This window comes from Engystomops pustulosus, chromosome 11 (assembly GCF_040894005.1).
Source record: "Engystomops pustulosus chromosome 11, aEngPut4.maternal, whole genome shotgun sequence".
In the NCBI taxonomy this organism is placed as follows: Eukaryota; Metazoa; Chordata; class Amphibia; order Anura; family Leptodactylidae; genus Engystomops; species Engystomops pustulosus.
In genome coordinates, this window is record NC_092421.1 from 84,045,341 (window position 1) to 84,063,620 (window position 18,280).

The window sequence follows — 18,280 nt, forward strand, 5'->3', positions numbered from 1 at the left end:
CACGCAGGGATGTCACAGTACAGGGATAATACACGCAGGGATGTCACAGTACAGGGATAATACACACAGCGATGTCACAGTACAGGGATTATACACACAGCGATGTCACAGTACAGAGATACTACACACAGTGATGTCACAGTACAGAGATACTACATACAGTGATGTCACAGTACAGGATAATACACACAGTGATGTCACAGTACAGGGGATAATACACACAGTGATGTCACAGTACAGGGGTAATACACACAGTGATGTCACAGTACAGGGATTATACACACAGTGATGTCACAGTACAGAGATAATACACACAGCGATATCACTGTACAGGGATAATACACACAGTGATGTCACAGTACAGAGATAATACACACAGTGATGTCACAGTACAGGGATAATACACACAGTGATATCACAGTACAGGGATAATACACACAGTGATGTCACAGTACAGGGATAATACACACAGAGATGTCACAGTACAGGGATAATACACACAGAGATGTCACAGTACAGGGATAATACACACAGAGATGTCACAGTACAGGGATAATACACACAGCGATGTCACAGTACAGGGATTATACACACAGCGATGTCACAGTACAGGGATTATACACACAGCGATGTCACAGTACAGGGATAATATACACACAGTGATGTCACAGTACAGAGATAATATACACACAGTGATATCACAGTACAGAGATAATACACACAGCGATGTCACAGTACAGAGATAATATACACACAGTGATATCACAGCACAGGGATAATACACACAGTGATGTCACAGTACAGGGATAATATACACACAGTGATGTCACAGTACAGAGATAATACACACAGTGATGTCACAGTACAGAGATACTACATACAGTGATGTCACAGTACAGAGATACTACATACAGTGATGTCACAGTACAGAGATAATACACACAGCGATGTCACAGTACAGAGATAATACACACAGTGATGTCACAGTACAGGGATAGTACACACAGTGATGTCACAGTAAAGAGATACTACATACAGTGATGTCACAGTACAGAGATACTACATACAGTGATGTCACAGTACAGAGATAATACACACAGCGATGTCACAGTACAGAGATACTACACACAGTGATGTCACAGTACAGAGATACTACATACAGTGATGTCACAGTACAGGATAATACACACAGTGATGTTACAGTACAGGGATAATACACACAGTGATGTCACAGTACTGGGATAATACACACAGTGATGTCACAGTACAGAGATAATACACACAGTGATGTCACAGTACAGAGATAATACACACAGCGATGTCACAGTACAGGGATTATACACACAGCGATGTCACAGTACAGGGATAATGCACACAGTGATGTCACAGTACAGGGATAATGCACACAGTGATGTCACAGTACAGGGATAATACACACAGTGATGTCACAGTACAGGGATAATACACACAGTGATGTCACAGTACAGAGATAATACACACAGTGATGTCACAGTACAGAGATAATACACACAGCGATGTCACAGTACAGGGATTATACACACAGCGATGTCACAGTACAGAGATACTACACACAGTGATGTCACAGTACAGGGATAATACACACAGCGATGTCACAGTACAGAGATACTACACACAGCGATGTCACAGTACAGGGATTATACACACAGCGATGTCACAGTACAGGGATAATGCACACAGTGATGTCACAGTACAGGGATAGTACACACAGTGATGTCACAGTACAGGGATAATACACACAGTGATGTCACAGTACAGGGATAATACACACAATGATGTCACAGTACAGGGATTATACACACAGCGATGTCACAGTACAGAGATACTACACACAGTGATGTCACAGTACAGGGATAATACACACAGCGATGTCACAGTACAGGGATAATACACACAGCGATGTCACAGTACAGAGATACTACACACAGCGATGTCACAGTACAGGGATTATACACACAGCGATGTCACAGTACAGAGATACTACACACAGTGATGTCACAGTACAGAGATACTACATACAGTGATGTCACAGTACAGGATAATACACACAGTGATGTTACAGTACAGGGATAATACACACAGTGATGTCACAGTACAGGGATAATACACACAGTGATGTCACAGTACAGAGATAATACACACAGTGATGTCACAGTACAGAGATAATACACACAGTGATGTCACAGTACAGGGATAATACACACAGTGATGTCACAGTACAGGGATAATACACACAGTGATGTCACAGTACAGGATAATACACACAGTGATGCCACAGTACAGAGGTAATACACACAGTGATGCCACAGTACAGGGATAATACACACAGCGATGTCACAGTACAGGGATAATACACACAGTGATGTCACAGTACAGAGATAATACACACAGTTATGTCACAGTACAGAGATAATACACACAGCGATGTCACAGTACAGAGATAATACACATAGTGATGTCACAGTACAGGGATAATACACACAGTGATGTCACAGTACAGGAATAATACACACAGTGATGTCACAGTACAGGGATAATACACACAATGATGTCACAGTACAGGGATAATACACACAGTGATGTCACATGGAAAGTATGGTTTCCGACATGGCACAGGCCAAAATAAAATCTTTTATAGGCCAATTGGGTGGTTGGTGTAGCAGCCACTCCCTAGAAAGTCCAGCCCAGTACACAGCACTTAAACAATGGGGCTCATTTACTGTACTAAGGGTCATGGATCGCATTTTCGTTGGACTTTTCACATTTTTTGGGGATTTGCACGGCTTGGACAGGTATTTATCAGGTGTATGCACTGGGACTGTGTCACACGCGATTGGTTTTTGGTGCAGCGGTGCTGCTTCCATGCGACACAAATCGGGGGGCGTGGCCATCGGACGATCCTACTGATTGGGACTGAGCGCTGGATTTAACTTTGAAATTGTGTTGCAAGACAATGCACTTACATGCACCAGGAAGAAAAAGGTGAACTCCGGGGACCTGAGCAGGGAAGTGAGACCTGCAGGATATTGGGTGCAGGATCTTAGTGACTCCCCGCACAGTGCATTATACACGGACAATGCACTTACATGCACCAGGAAGAAGGTGAACTCCAGGGACCTGAGCGGGGAAGCGACACATGCAGGATATCGGGTGCAGGATCTTAGTAACTCCCTGCACAGCGCATTATACACGGACAATGCACTTACATGCACCAGGAAGAAGAAGGTGAACTCCGGGGACCTGAGCGGGGAAGCGACACATGCAGGATATCGGGTGCAGGATCTTAGTGACTCCCCGCACAGCGCATTATACATGGACAATGCACTTACATGCACCAGGAAGAAGAAGGTGAACTCCGGGGACCTGAGCGGGGAAGCGACACATGCAGGATATCAGGCGCACGATCTTAGTGACTCCCCGCACAGCGCATTATACAAGGACAATGCACTTACATGCACCGGGAAGAAGAAGGTGAACTCCGGGGACCTGAGCGGGGAAGCGACACATGCAGGATATCGGGTGCAGGATCTTAGTGACTCCCCGCACAGCGCATTATACACGGACAATGCACTTACATGCACCAGGGAGAAGAAGGTGAACTCCGGGGACCTGAGCGGGGAAGCGACATATGCAGGATATCGGGCGCATGATCTTAGTGACTCCCAGCACAGCGCATTATACACGGACAATGCACTTACATGCACCAGGAAGAAGAAGGTGATCTCCGAGGACCTGAGTGGGGAAGCGACACATGCAGGATATTGGGGGCAGGATCTTAGTGACTCCCCGCACAGCGCATTATACATGGACAATGCACTTACATGCACCGGGAAGAAGAAGGTGAACTCCGGGGACCTGAGCGGGAAAGCGACACATGCAGAATATCGGGCGCAGGATCTTAGTGACTCCCCACACAGCGCATTATACATGGACAATGCACTTACATGCACCAGGAAGAAGAAGGTGAACTCCGGGTACCTGAGCGGGGAAGTGACACATGCAGGATATCGGGTGCAGGATCTTAGTGACTCCCCACACAGCGCATTATACACGGACAATGCACTTACATGCACCAGGAAGAAGAAGGTGAACTCCGGGGACCTGAGCAGGGAAGCGACACATGCAGGACATCGGGTGCAGGATCTTAGTGACTCCCCGCTCAGCGCATTATACACGGACAATGCAATTACATGCACCAGGAAGAAGAAGGTGAACCCCGGGGATCTGAGCAGGGAAGCGACACATGCAGGATATCGGACGCATGATCTTAGTGACTCCCCGCACAGCGCATTATACACGGACAATGCACTTACATGCACCAGGAAGAAGAAGGTGAACTCCGGGGACCTGAGCAGGGAAGCGACACATGCAGAATATCGGGCGCATGATCTTAGTGACTCCCCGCACAGCGCATTATACACGGACAATGCACTTACATGCACCAGGAAGAAGAAGGTGAACTCCGGGGACCTGAGCGGGGAAGCGACACATGCAGAATATCGGGCGCATGATCTTAGTGACTCCCCGCACAGCGCATCATACATGGACAATGCACTGACATGCACCAGGAAGAAGAAGGTGAACTCTGGGGACCTGAGTGGGGAAGTGACAGGATATCGGGCGCACAATCTTAGTGAATCGCGGAAGTTCTGAATCCTCGCTGGACAACGCACCTCGGGGATCGCGACGGGACGGGTAAGTAAATGTGCCCCAATGTCTTTTGCTGAGAATCAAAGAATCCGGATTTTCTCATTTCCCCCATCTGAGCCATCTGGGTGAGATGTACATCCCTTCCACTATCCGACCGGTCATTGTATTACACATGGTACAAAGTACAACCTACCAACGCATCTGACTAAGGTGTCTTAATGGGGGGGCCATGATGGGCCCGTTTACCCCCCCCCCGCAGTTATGTGATATAATATAAGTAGTGAGACATAATATATATATATACAGAATATATAGATAAATCTCACATGAAGCGTCTCTTTCTCTGCGGTGCAAAGACAGATAAGTGATTTAGAAATTCCCAAATGTATTCACTTCTAGGAGCAGAAGTACATCCAGAACATCCAAAAAAATCCTCCCGTAACAGATTTGTGCTGTAGACATTCCGACACGTCTTGTTCCTTCCTTGTGTTTCTTTGTAAATTAAATCAGGTGTTACTTAGGATACGTGGCTGGTAAACTGCTGCCCAGATCATGCTGAGAATGTGTTTAGGCTGAATGGGCCCCATTTATCAATGTTCCTTCACAAAGAGAAGACCCCCCTGGCTCCTAATTTATCTGTAGCGCGAGACGTGAGGCTTTGTCTGAACTGCGTGCACACCTTGTTTATTACTGTCTTCATTCTCGGCTACTTCATCTCACGCTCCGCTCCTGCTGTTTTCATGTACAGATGTAGCAGAGCTGAATCAGTTCATTCTCTCTACCTACACAACGTACAGAGATAAAGGGGATGTCCCATCAGGACCGTCATATGTACTGTATGAGTAGATGGACATTGTAGGGGGAAGGGTAACCCACCTGTTACCCCCATCTATGAGCTGGATCAGAGAATCACTATAAACCTCACCTTCTTCATTGGCCTGGCCATGTATTATATGATGTAATAAAATTAGTATTATCATATACTACAGGTCTTATTGTAATCCAGATTGTTCATGTCTAGATTTGGGCTAAATTGGGGTGTGTAGTAGAATAGATCTTCTCATTCTTCCCCTTTAATCCTTGTAAGAAGATATAGGGCACGGTGTATCGCAAAAGTAACTTTTTATCTAAATGCCCAAAACCGAGACAATTCTCTGCCGTAATAAACCGACTTTATCGTCTTTATTTCACGACCAATTTTAATCTGTTTTTTTCTTCCATTGTGGATCTGTCTGTCTGTTTTTCAAGTTGGATTTGCATCCATCGCTACCTCCATGCTGGGGTATTAGTCAAAGCTTCTGCTATGGGGCTTGCAGTGTCAGGGGGCCCTGGCATCCGACCTGACACACTAAGACTGGCTGTACTAATGCCTAAGCCCCGCTTAAAATACTCCCGTCCCACAACCCCAAAAAAGGAAACACCAGACACCGTATTGGATGAAAAAAGGTGGGGGTCGGCCACAGAAATCAAATCACAGACCTGTGATGAAACCCAGACCCTTTGCCCAAATCTTCTCCTTGCATGCCGGGCCCCGCCTCCGCGGGGGCATGTCCTAGTTGGTCTGTCAGGTGATTTGGGCTAAACCGAGAGGGTCAAAATTCCACCACAGGCCCAAGCTGTGACCACCAACAAACACCAAACATTAAAATAACAATAAACAAATAACATAAACTTGTAATACAAAAATACAAAAAACGCGCGGAGCAGTCCAAAGAGGAAGGGCTAGCTTCGCGCTCAAGCTTTAAAGGAAACCTACCACTTGAAGTGGCAGGTATAAGAGGGAACTACCGAGCACCAGCTCAGGGTGAGGTCAGGGTGAGCTGGTGCCGGAGCTTATTTTTGTTAGTGTTTTAAACCGCTGTATCACGGTTTAAAACACTTTTTAAACTTTATGGCCGAAGCTGCTTCGGTGCAGGGAGGTACGCGCTTGATGCACCACGCGCGCAACCGTGCGCACGGCTCTCCTTCACTTCCTATGTAGCCACGTGCATGGTCGCGTGCATGGTGCACAGAACGCGTACCTCCCTGCGCCGAAGCAGCTTCGGCCATAAAGTTTAAAAAGTGTTTTAAACCGCGATACTGCGGTTTAAAACACTAACAAAAATAAGCTCCGGCACCAGCTCACCCTGACCTCACCCTGAGCTGGTGCTCGGTAGTTCCCTCTTATACCTGCCACTTCAAGTGGTAGGTTTCCTTTAATATCCAGCGGGCCACTGCCCCCAGTGGCGAAAATGGCAACCAATCGGTGGCCCGGGTTAAAGGGCAGCAGGAGGGGCTGCGCTCATAATGTATGGAGCACAGCCAGTCCTGCAGCCCCCCGGCTTAAACAGCCTGCGGGCTGGGCATGAATGGAGGATGAGCACCATTATATACATATCGGGGCAGATTTACTTAACCGGTCTAGTCGCAATCCCGTGGCGTGTTCTCCGACGCCGATTCGGGTTCTCCCGGGATTCACTAAGGTTGTGCGCCCGATATCCACCAGGTGTCGCTGCTGCGCTGAAGTCCGCCAGAATTCACATTCTCCGTGCCAGTGTATGTGAGTGCTATTCTTGCGACACAATTTTTTTTTTAACTTCCGAGTTTTTTCCCAATTCGTCAGGTTGTCCGATGTCCACCTCCCCCCCCCCCCCGATTTCTGTCGCGTGAAAGCCGGGGCCGATGCGCCAAAATCCTGGGGCAATTTGGCACAAATCGGAAAAATTCGGGAAACCGTACGAAAGTGCGAGATTCGGACCCTTAATAAATGAGCCCCATTATGCAGCACATTGCATATCTATATATATATACCAGTGCACATCTTCCACAGGACACAGGATGAATCTGCAGCTCAGATAAGAAATGTCGGGGGAGAGAGAGGGTGAAGGCAGAACGAGAAGACCAGGGTTCTCTCATCTCTACTTCCTCCATATGGTCAGAAGCTCCTGGGACAGATCTGTGTAAGTGTATAAATGTATATAATAGTGCATAAATATGAGTGCAAAAGTGTATATATGCGTATAAAAGTATATAATTATATATATTTTCTGAGGGAGTAGGGGGCCCTGCCTCTCCTAGTTACACCCCTGCTCCCTCCCTGCAATCTCAATGCAATATATAGAGGAAAGCATAGCTATAGTTTGTCAATGGAATAGCAATCAGGATTGTGAGGTTGATGCAGAATGCAGAAGTCTAGCGTCAAGAGTCAATAAGGAGTTAAAAAAAGGAAAGGTCAACTAAAGAGTCAAATGCACTGGAACACAACAATTACCCAGAATTTTGAGTTGTATACTGAAGCTATACAGGGCAAACCTGAGCAAGTGCTGGGCCCAGAATCTTTACATAAGGAATCAATGGGGTTGAGGGGGCTGTATCTAATATATCCATAGGGTGTGAGAGGGATTTATATAAAATACCCATCAAGGGCTGTATATAATATAACAATGGGAGGCTGTATATAAAATAACCACGAGGGGCTGTATATAATATAACCATGAGGGGCTGTATATAACATAACCACGAGGAGCTGTATATAATATAACACATGAGGGGCTGTATATAATATAACCATGGGGGGCTGTATATAAAATAACCACGAGGAGCTGTATATAATATAACCATGAGGGGCTGTATATAATATAACCATGAGGAGCTGTATATAATATAACCATGAGGGGCTGTATATAATATAACCATGAGGAGCTGTATATAATATAACCATGAGGGGCTGTATATAATATAACCATGAGGAGCTGTATATAATATAACCATGAGGAGGCTGTATATAATATAACCATGAGGAGGCTGTATATAACATAACCATGAGGAGGCTGTATATAATATAACCATAAGGGGCTGTATATAATATAACCATGAGGGGCTGTAGATAATATAACACATGAGGGGCTGTATGTAATATAACACATGAGGGACTGTATATAATATAACACATGAGGGGCTGTATATAATATAACACATGAGGGCCTGTACATAAAATACCCATGAGGGGCTGTATATAATATAACACATGAGGGGCTGTATATAACATAACCATGAGGAGGCTGTATATAATATAACAATAGGCGGCTTTATATAATATAACCATGAGGGTCTGTACATAAAATACCCATAAGGGGCTGTATATAATATAACCATGAGGGGCTGTATATAACATAACCATGAGGAGGCTGTATATAATATAACACATGAGGGACTGTATATAATATAACACATGAGGAGGCTGTATATAATATAACACATGAGGGGCTGTATATAACATAACACATGAGGGGGCTGTACATAAATTACCCATGAGGGGCTGTATATAATATAACACATGAGGGGGCTGTACATAAATTACCCATGAGGGGCTGTATATAATATAACCATGAGGGGGCTGTATATAAAATAACCATGAGGGGGCTGTATATAATATAACCATGAGGGGCTGTACATAAAATACCCATGAGGGGCTGTATATAATATAACCATGAGGGGACTGTATATAGAATACACATGAGGAGCTGTATATAATATATCCATGAGGGGGCTGTATATAATATAACACATGAGGGGCTGTATATAAAATAACCATGAGGGGCTGTATATAAAATAACCATGAGGGGCTGTATATAAAATAACCATGAGGGGCTGTATATAGAATACACATGAGGGGCTGTATATAAAATAACCATGAGGGGCTGTATATAATATAACCATGAGGGGACTGTATATAGAATACACATGAGGAGCTGTATATAATATATCCATGAGGGGGCTGTATATAAAATATCCATGAGGGTCTGTATATAAAATAAACATGAGGGGGCTGTATATAAAATAACCATGAGGGGCTGTATATAGAATACACATGAGGGGCTGTATATAAAATAACCATGAGGGGCTGTATATAATATAACCATGAGGGGACTGTATATAGAATACACATGAGGAGCTGTATATAATATATCCATGAGGGGGCTGTATATAAAATATCCATGAGGGGCTGTATATAAAATAAACATGAGGGGGCTGTATATAAAATAACCATGAGGGGCTGTATATAGAATACACATGAGGGGCTGTATATAATATAACCATGAGGGGCTGTATATAAAATAAACATGAGGGGGCTGTATATAAAATAACCATGAGGGGGCTGTATATAAAATACCCATGAGGGGCTGTATATAAAATAAACATGAGGGGGCTGTATATAAAATACCCATGAGGGGGCTGTATATAAAATACCCATGAGGGGCTGTATATAGAATACCCATGAGGGGCTGTATATAAAATACCCATGAGGGACTGTATATAAAATACCCATGAGGGGCTGTATATAGAATACCCATGAGGGGCTGTATATAAAATACCCATGAGGGGCTGTATATAAAATACCCATGAGGGGCTTAAATAGAATACCCATGAGGGAGCTGTATATAAAATACCCATGAGGGGCTGTATATAGAATACCCATGAGGGGCTGTATATAAAATACCCATGAGGGGCTGTATATAAAATAAACATGAGGGGGCTGTATATAAAATAACCATGAGGGGGCTGTATATAAAATACCCATGAGGGGCTGTATATAGAATACCCATGAGGGGCTGTATATAAAATACCCATGAGGGACTGTATATAAAATACCCATGAGGGGCTGTATATAAAATACCCATGAGGGGCTGTATATAGAATACCCATGAGGGGCTGTATATAAAATACCCATGAGGGGCTTATATAGAATACCCATGAGGGAGCTGTATATAAAATACCCTGGAGGGGCTGTATATATAATACTCAGGAGGGGGCTGTTTGAGATGATAAACTAGGGAATATTTTAGGGAACAGGAGTTTTAGTTTCTGAATTTTTAATGCCGCCATGTGAGTTTACTGCAAAGGGGTCCCCTGAGGCTCTGTCACCCAGGGGCCTACTGAATCCTGGAGCTGATCCTGATTGTCTGGGAGATACAGAAGGACACAAGGACCAGAAATTGGTCAATATCCTGATGCCAACGTGCACAATGAAGAAGAGTTGTGCCCAAGTTTAGCGCAGAAAGAATTGATAAGATTGTTCCATTCAGAATGAGTTATACAGATGCTCCTGTTTATGATTTGGGGAATATAGTCATGTGTCCCCCCCCGCTAATGGCAGCCTTGAAAAAACAGCGCTCTGTTGCAGGCGATCTCCTACAGATACCGGCATGGGGAAGAGGTGGTGGTGGGGGTGGGGGGGGGGTGCAGAGGGGTACGGTTTCTGAGCTTGATGGGGCCTTGTGGGAGAGGCCGTGGTATGAGCATTGGGGTACCTAGTTGTGGTTGGACACATCTGGCTGTATATAAAATAACCATGAGGGGGCTGTATATAAAATACCCATGAGGGGCTGTATATAAAATAAACATGAGGGGGCTGTATATAAAATAACCATGAGGGGCTGTATATAGAATACACATGAGGGGCTGTATATAAAATAACCATGAGGGGCTGTATATAATATAACCATGAGGGGACTGTATATAGAATACACATGAGGAGCTGTATATAATATATCCATGAGGGGGCTGTATATAAAATATCCATGAGGGGCTGTATATAAAATAAACATGAGGGGGCTGTATATAAAATAACCATGAGGGGCTGTATATAGAATACACATGAGGGGCTGTATATAATATAACCATGAGGGGCTGTATATAAAATAAACATGAGGGGGCTGTATATAAAATAACCATGAGGGGGCTGTATATAAAATACCCATGAGGGGCTGTATATAAAATAAACATGAGGGGGCTGTATATAAAATACCCATGAGGGGGCTGTATATAAAATACCCATGAGGGGCTGTATATAGAATACCCATGAGGGGCTGTATATAAAATACCCATGAGGGACTGTATATAAAATACCCATGAGGGGCTGTATATAGAATACCCATGAGGGGCTGTATATAAAATACCCATGAGGGGCTGTATATAAAATACCCATGAGGGGCTTAAATAGAATACCCATGAGGGAGCTGTATATAAAATACCCATGAGGGGCTGTATATAGAATACCCATGAGGGGCTGTATATAAAATACCCATGAGGGGCTGTATATAAAATAAACATGAGGGGGCTGTATATAAAATAACCATGAGGGGGCTGTATATAAAATACCCATGAGGGGCTGTATATAGAATACCCATGAGGGGCTGTATATAAAATACCCATGAGGGACTGTATATAAAATACCCATGAGGGGCTGTATATAAAATACCCATGAGGGAGCTGTATATAGAATACCCATGAGGGGCTGTATATAAAATACCCAGGAGGGGCTGTATATAAAATACCCATGAGGGGCTGTATATAAAATACCCATGAGGGGCTGTATATAGAATACCCATGAGGGGCTGTATATAAAATACCCATGAGGGGCTTATATAGAATACCCATGAGGGAGCTGTATATAAAATACCCTGGAGGGGCTGTATATATAATACTCAGGAGGGGGCTGTTTGAGATGATAAACTAGGGAATATTTTAGGGAACAGGAGTTTTAGTTTCTGAATTTTTAATGCCGCCATGTGAGTTTACTGCAAAGGGGTCCCCTGAGGCTCTGTCACCCAGGGGCCTACTGAATCCTGGAGCTGATCCTGATTGTCTGGGAGATACAGAAGGACACAAGGACCAGAAATTGGTCAATATCCTGATGCCAACGTGTGCACAATGAAGAAGAGTTGTGCCCAAGTTTAGCGCAGAAAGAATTGATAAGATTGTTCCATTCAGAATGAGTTATACAGATGCTCCTGTTTATGATTTGGGGAATATAGTCATGTGTCCCCCCCCGCTAATGGCAGCCTTGAAAAAACAGCGCTCTGTTGCAGGCGATCTCCTACAGATACCGGCATGGGGAAGAGGTGGTGGTGGTGGTGGTGGGGGGGGGGGGGGTGCAGAGGGGTACGGTTTCTGAGCTTGATGGGGCCTTGTGGGAGAGGCCGTGGTATGAGCATTGGGGTACCTAGTTGTGGTTGGACACATCTGGCTGTATATAAAATACCCATGAGGGGCTGTATATAAAATAAACATGAGGGGGCTGTATATAAAATAACCATGAGGGGGCTGTATATAAAATACCCATGAGGGGCTGTATATAGAATACCCATGAGGGGCTGTATATAAAATACCCATGAGGGACTGTATATAAAATACCCATGAGGGGCTGTATATAGAATACCCATGAGGGGCTGTATATAAAATACCCATGAGGGGCTGTATATAAAATACCCATGAGGGGCTTATATAGAATACCCATGAGGGAGCTGTATATAAAATACCCAGCAGGGGCTCTATATAAAATACCCATGAGGGGCTGTATATAAAATACCCAGCAGGGGCTGTATATAAAATACCCATGAGGGGCTGTATATAAAATACCCAGGAAGGGCTGTATATAAAATACCCATGAGGGGCTGTATATAAAATACCCATGAGGGGCTTATATAGAATACCCATGAGGAGGCTGTATATAAAATACCCAGCAGGGGCTCTATATAAAATACCCATGAGGGGCTGTATATAAAATACCCAGCAGGGGCTGTATATAAAATACCCATGAGGGGCTGTATATAAAATACCCAGGAAGGGCTGTATATAAAATACTCATGAGGGGGCTGTTTGAGATGATAAACTAGGGAATATTTTAGGGAACAGGAGTTTTAGTTTCTGAATTTTTAATGCCGCCATGTGAGTTTACTGCAAAGGGGTCCCCTGGGGCTCTGTCACCCAGGGGCCTACTGAATCCTGGAGCTGATCCTGATTGTCTGGGAGATACAGAAGGACACAAGGACCAGAAATTGGTCAATATCCTGATGCCAACGTGCACAATGAAGAAGAGTTGTGCCCAAGTTTAGCGCAGAAAGAATTGATAAGATTGTACCATTCAGAATGAGTTATACAGATGCTCCTGTTTATGATTTGGGGAATATAGTCATGTGTCCCCCCCCCCCCCCCCCCGCTAATGGCAGCCTTGAAAAAACAGCGCTCTGTTGCAGGCGATCTCCTACAGATACCGGCATGGGGAAGAGGTGGTGGTGGTGGGGGGGGGGTGCAGAGGGGTACGGTTTCTGAGCTTGATGGGGCCTTGTGGGAGAGGCCGTGGTATGAGCAGTGGGGTACCTAGTTGTGGTTGGACACATCTGGTGTGGCCTGTCATGTGTAGGCTGCGGAGAGTCACTGGTCCACCTGGATGGCCTAGACCACAAGGTCAGGATCAACACTGGAAGAGAGTTTCAATTGGTTGTGTTGAGAGGACGAGGGTTCAGGCAGCAATGGGCATGATCAACTAGTATGGCCACAGGTTAGAAGGTCCTGATGGTTCCGGTGCAATGCTGGGTTGTTGGAGGGCATGCCATGCGGTTGATAGTTCGCCTGATCTGTTGGGGGCACTCTGAACTGCTGCACCAGGAGTCAGCACCCTGAATGTGTCGTTGCTGGCAGGGTGCCGAGGCCTGCAGCTGATCCCCACGACTATGCCCCACTTGCTGATCGTGGGACTCCCCACAATCTTAGAGGGCATCTGCAACTCCGAGTACAGGGGAGGCAGCTGACCCACTGCTCACTTGCAGCAAGACTCCTCACTTGCTGACCGAGGCTGTGGATGAAGCAGGACTGCGCTCCATGCCCTCCGATTCCTCCCATCATGTCCGCCCCACTGATGCCTATTTTCCTCCGACGCGCTCTGTTGTCTCAATGGGTCTGGTTATCATCCCTGACACGGGTCCTGTGGGCTTTTCCTTCCCGCCGGGATCCATGGTCCGCTCCGTCGCCATCCACATGGCCAGTGGCCAATTGCTAGCAGAGAGTAGGGAGAGGGGATTGAAAACATGAGGAATAGGGGAAGAAATAGGGGAAATCGGGGATGAAGAGGGGGAAGAGGAGAAAAAACCTAGAGCCGACGCACCGGCACCATGGCACCATCTTAGAATTACAATGTATTATTACATTTTTTTTTTACAAAACTGAACTAAGTTTCTCTCTAACTTTCCGCCTCCTCCAGCCTGCGCTCATCCGCCGCAATCTAGGGAATATGTCAGATATTGTATGCACAGGTATTAAGCTTCCAGATTCTTCTCTTAAACTTTGCTGAAGGAAACAATCTGAACTAAGAGCCGGGACTTAAATATTAAAGTCTGGGATATTAAACATTTATACCCAAAGCCTCCTTCCACTTTTCGTGTTGGGTCGAAGCTGAGAAATCCTCGGAATTAGAATGGCTGACAGCCGGGCGGCGCGGTTATATAACCTTCCAGTGTCGGCAGGTTGGAGGAGATGGGTAATAAAGTCTCTGAATAGAATGAATAGGATTCCAGTGATGAGATGTGAGCGGCATTCATTATTCATGGCGCAGGCTCAGAGGGCAGGTCCTGGTGTCCCCTGTTACTAATGCAACAAGTTACCGGCCCAGACGCTGGACGAAGACGCCGATGCTTTCCCAAGGAAGAATCCCCTAAATAGTTACATCCACATTTCTCCATATAAAGAAGAGATATGGGCAAGACCTTCCTGACACAGGTTCATCGCACCTTTTATTACTCTGTCAAGAAGAAAGAAAGCTACTTAGGTAAGTGACAGCCGTATCACTGGAGCCCAGGACTATGGAATTTTCCAGAACTGCAACTTTCTTTCTTTGTTGGTAGAACCTTTTGTATTTCTTAGTGAAGGTCCATTAGATGATATATTTGTATCCTTGTTACCTGTGACTCGCTTTACACTTTACTGTATGTAAGTAGCCGCACTTGTGTGTATATATACTGTACATTCTCACCGTATGTGGATGTATAGACATGGACGCACTTAGTTTTGATTCCTGGGAACTGTCCTTTTATTAGACATGAACGACCATGAAAATAGTGAGGGACATTGTATAATGATGGCTCCTGTCCATTTTCCTATAGTGCAATTGGTGATGTATGTTATAGAGCAGGAGGAGCTGAGCAGATTGTACATAGTGTCCTATCTGCAGGCAGCATGTTATAGAGCAGGAGGAGCGGAGTAGATTGTACATAGTGTCCTATCTGCAGGCAGCATGTTATAGAGCAGGAGGAGCTGAGCAGATTGTACATAGTGTCCTATCTGCAGGCAGCATGTTATAGAGCAGGAGGAGCTGAGCAGATTGTACATGGTGTCCTATCTGCAGGCAGCATGTTATAGAGCAGGAGGAGCTGAGCAGATTGTACGTAGTGTCCTATCTGCAGGCAGCATGTTATAGAGCAGGAGGAGCTGAGCAGATTGTACATAGTGTCCTATCTGCAGGCAGCATGTTGTAGAGCAGGAGGAGCTGAGCAGATTGTACGTAGTGTCCTATCTGCAGGCAGCATGTTATAGAGCAGGAGGAGCTGAGCAGATTGTACATAGTGTCCTATCTGCAGGCAGCATGTTATAGAGCAGGAGGAGCTGAGCAGATTGTACATAGTGTCCTATCTGCAGGACGAATGTTATAGAGCAGAAGGAGCTGAGCAGATTGTACATAGTGTCCTATCTACAGGCAGCATGCTATAGAGCAGGAGGAGCTGATCAGATTGTACATAGTGTCCTATCTGCAGGCAGCATGTTATATAGCAGGAGGAGCTGAGCAGATTGTACATGTCCTATCTGCAGGCAGCATGTTATAGAGCAGGAGGAGCTGAGCAGATTGTACTTAGTGTCCTATCTGCAGGCAGCATGTTATAGAGCAGGAGGAGCTGAGCAGATTGTACATAGTGTCCTATCTGCAGGCAGCATGTTATAGAGCAGGAGGAGCTGAGCAGATTGTACATAGTGTCCTATCTGCAGGCAGCATGTTATAGAGCAGGAGGAGCTGAGCAGATTGTACATAGTGTCCTATCTGCAGGCAGCATGTTATAGAGCAGGAGGAGCGGAGTAGATTGTACATAGTGTCCTATCTGCAGGCAGCATGTTATAGAGCAGGAGGAGCTGAGCAGATTGTACATAGTGTCCTATCTGCAGGCAGCATGTTATAGAGCAGGAGGAGCTGAGCAGATTGTACATGGTGTCCTATCTGCAGGCAGCATGTTATAGAGCAGGAGGAGCTGAGCAGATTGTACGTAGTGTCCTATCTGCAGGCAGCATGTTATAGAGCAGGAGGAGCTGAGCAGATTGTACATAGTGTCCTATCTGCAGGCAGCATGTTGTAGAGCAGGAGGAGCTGAGCAGATTGTACGTAGTGTCCTATCTGCAGGCAGCATGTTATAGAGCAGGAGGAGCTGAGCAGATTGTACATAGTGTCCTATCTGCAGGCAGCATGTTATAGAGCAGGAGGAGCTGAGCAGATTGTACATAGTGTCCTATCTGCAGGACGAATGTTATAGAGCAGAAGGAGCTGAGCAGATTGTACATAGTGTCCTATCTACAGGCAGCATGCTATAGAGCAGGAGGAGCTGATCAGATTGTACATAGTGTCCTATCTGCAGGCAGCATGTTATATAGCAGGAGGAGCTGAGCAGATTGTACATGTCCTATCTGCAGGCAGCATGTTATAGAGCAGGAGGAGCTGAGCAGATTGTACTTAGTGTCCTATCTGCAGGCAGCATGTTATAGAGCAGGAGGAGCTGAGCAGATTGTACATAGTGTCCTATCTGCAGGCAGCATGTTATAGAGCAGGAGGAGCTGAGCAGATTGTACATAGTGTCCTATCTGCAGGCAGCATGTTATAGAGCAGGAGGAGCTGAGCAGATTGTACATAGTGTCCTATCTGCAGGCATCATGTTATAGAGCAGGAGGAGCTGAGCAGATTGTACATAGTGTCCTATCTGCAGGCAGCATGTTATAGAGCAGGAGGAGCTGAGCAGATTGTACATAGTGTCCTATCTGCAGGCAGCATGTTATAGAGCGAGCGGTCGCAACTATTTTTAGTGGCCATGTCTAAATCTGAGCCCCATGTAGTTGGTGCCTAAAGAGAAGGGTGATTTATTTAGAGGAAATGATGGAGGAGGGTTTTAAATGGCCTCTGTGCAGAAATAGGAAATACTACAAATGTATTTTTTCTGAAGATACTCTGAAGATATATTACATTTATTTTATCCATTTCAGATCAATGTTTTCCCCAAAAAGGTGCAAATGTTGTGTCCCATAAAAGACGTAATAACTGAGTCCATATCATTTGCTTGGGCCATAAAATGTGCCGAAGGCTTTTAAAGTCATAAAAAATCCATATGTTGAATCATAATTTATTGGGCCATCGCTTTGCGTCCAGCGCTCTGTACAATCCAAAGTTGTTTACCGTCTGAACTATTTAAAGGGGTCGTCTAAGGTTTTTAAGGAATAAGGTTTAAAGGTACAAGTCTAAGGTTTTAGATATAAATGTCACTGTTCGCCCTCTGCAGTGGTTCAGTGTTCTGGAAAGGACTATGGTTTCTTATGCTAAGCTGTGCTAAGTTTTGCAAGGACATGTTACTGCCAAGCCTGCACCTTCTTTGATGCATCCAAGGTATTGCCCTCGTGCAAAATCCCTGTAAACACCTCATTTTCTGCCTCAGATACAGATATACACGTGGCTTTCCAAAGTATCTTTACAATGTTGAGCTGGGATGTATCCCTATGTATCATGCTCATACAGAGGGATACATTC

The 18,280-nt window shown here is 45.0% G+C and overlaps 1 protein-coding gene across 1 annotated transcript in view; it reads left to right on the forward strand.

The window, feature by feature from the left end:
• Positions 1–15,110: 15,110 nt before the first annotated feature.
• Positions 15,111–18,280, forward strand: part of C11H10orf90 (chromosome 11 C10orf90 homolog) — a 123,051-nt gene continuing 119,881 nt past the window's right edge. Inside the window, exon 1 of the mRNA XM_072130499.1 lies at positions 15,111–15,274. Coding sequence (XP_071986600.1) covers positions 15,202–15,274 — 73 coding nt within the window. The 5' untranslated portion in view covers positions 15,111–15,201. The remainder of the gene's footprint in view (positions 15,275–18,280) is intronic.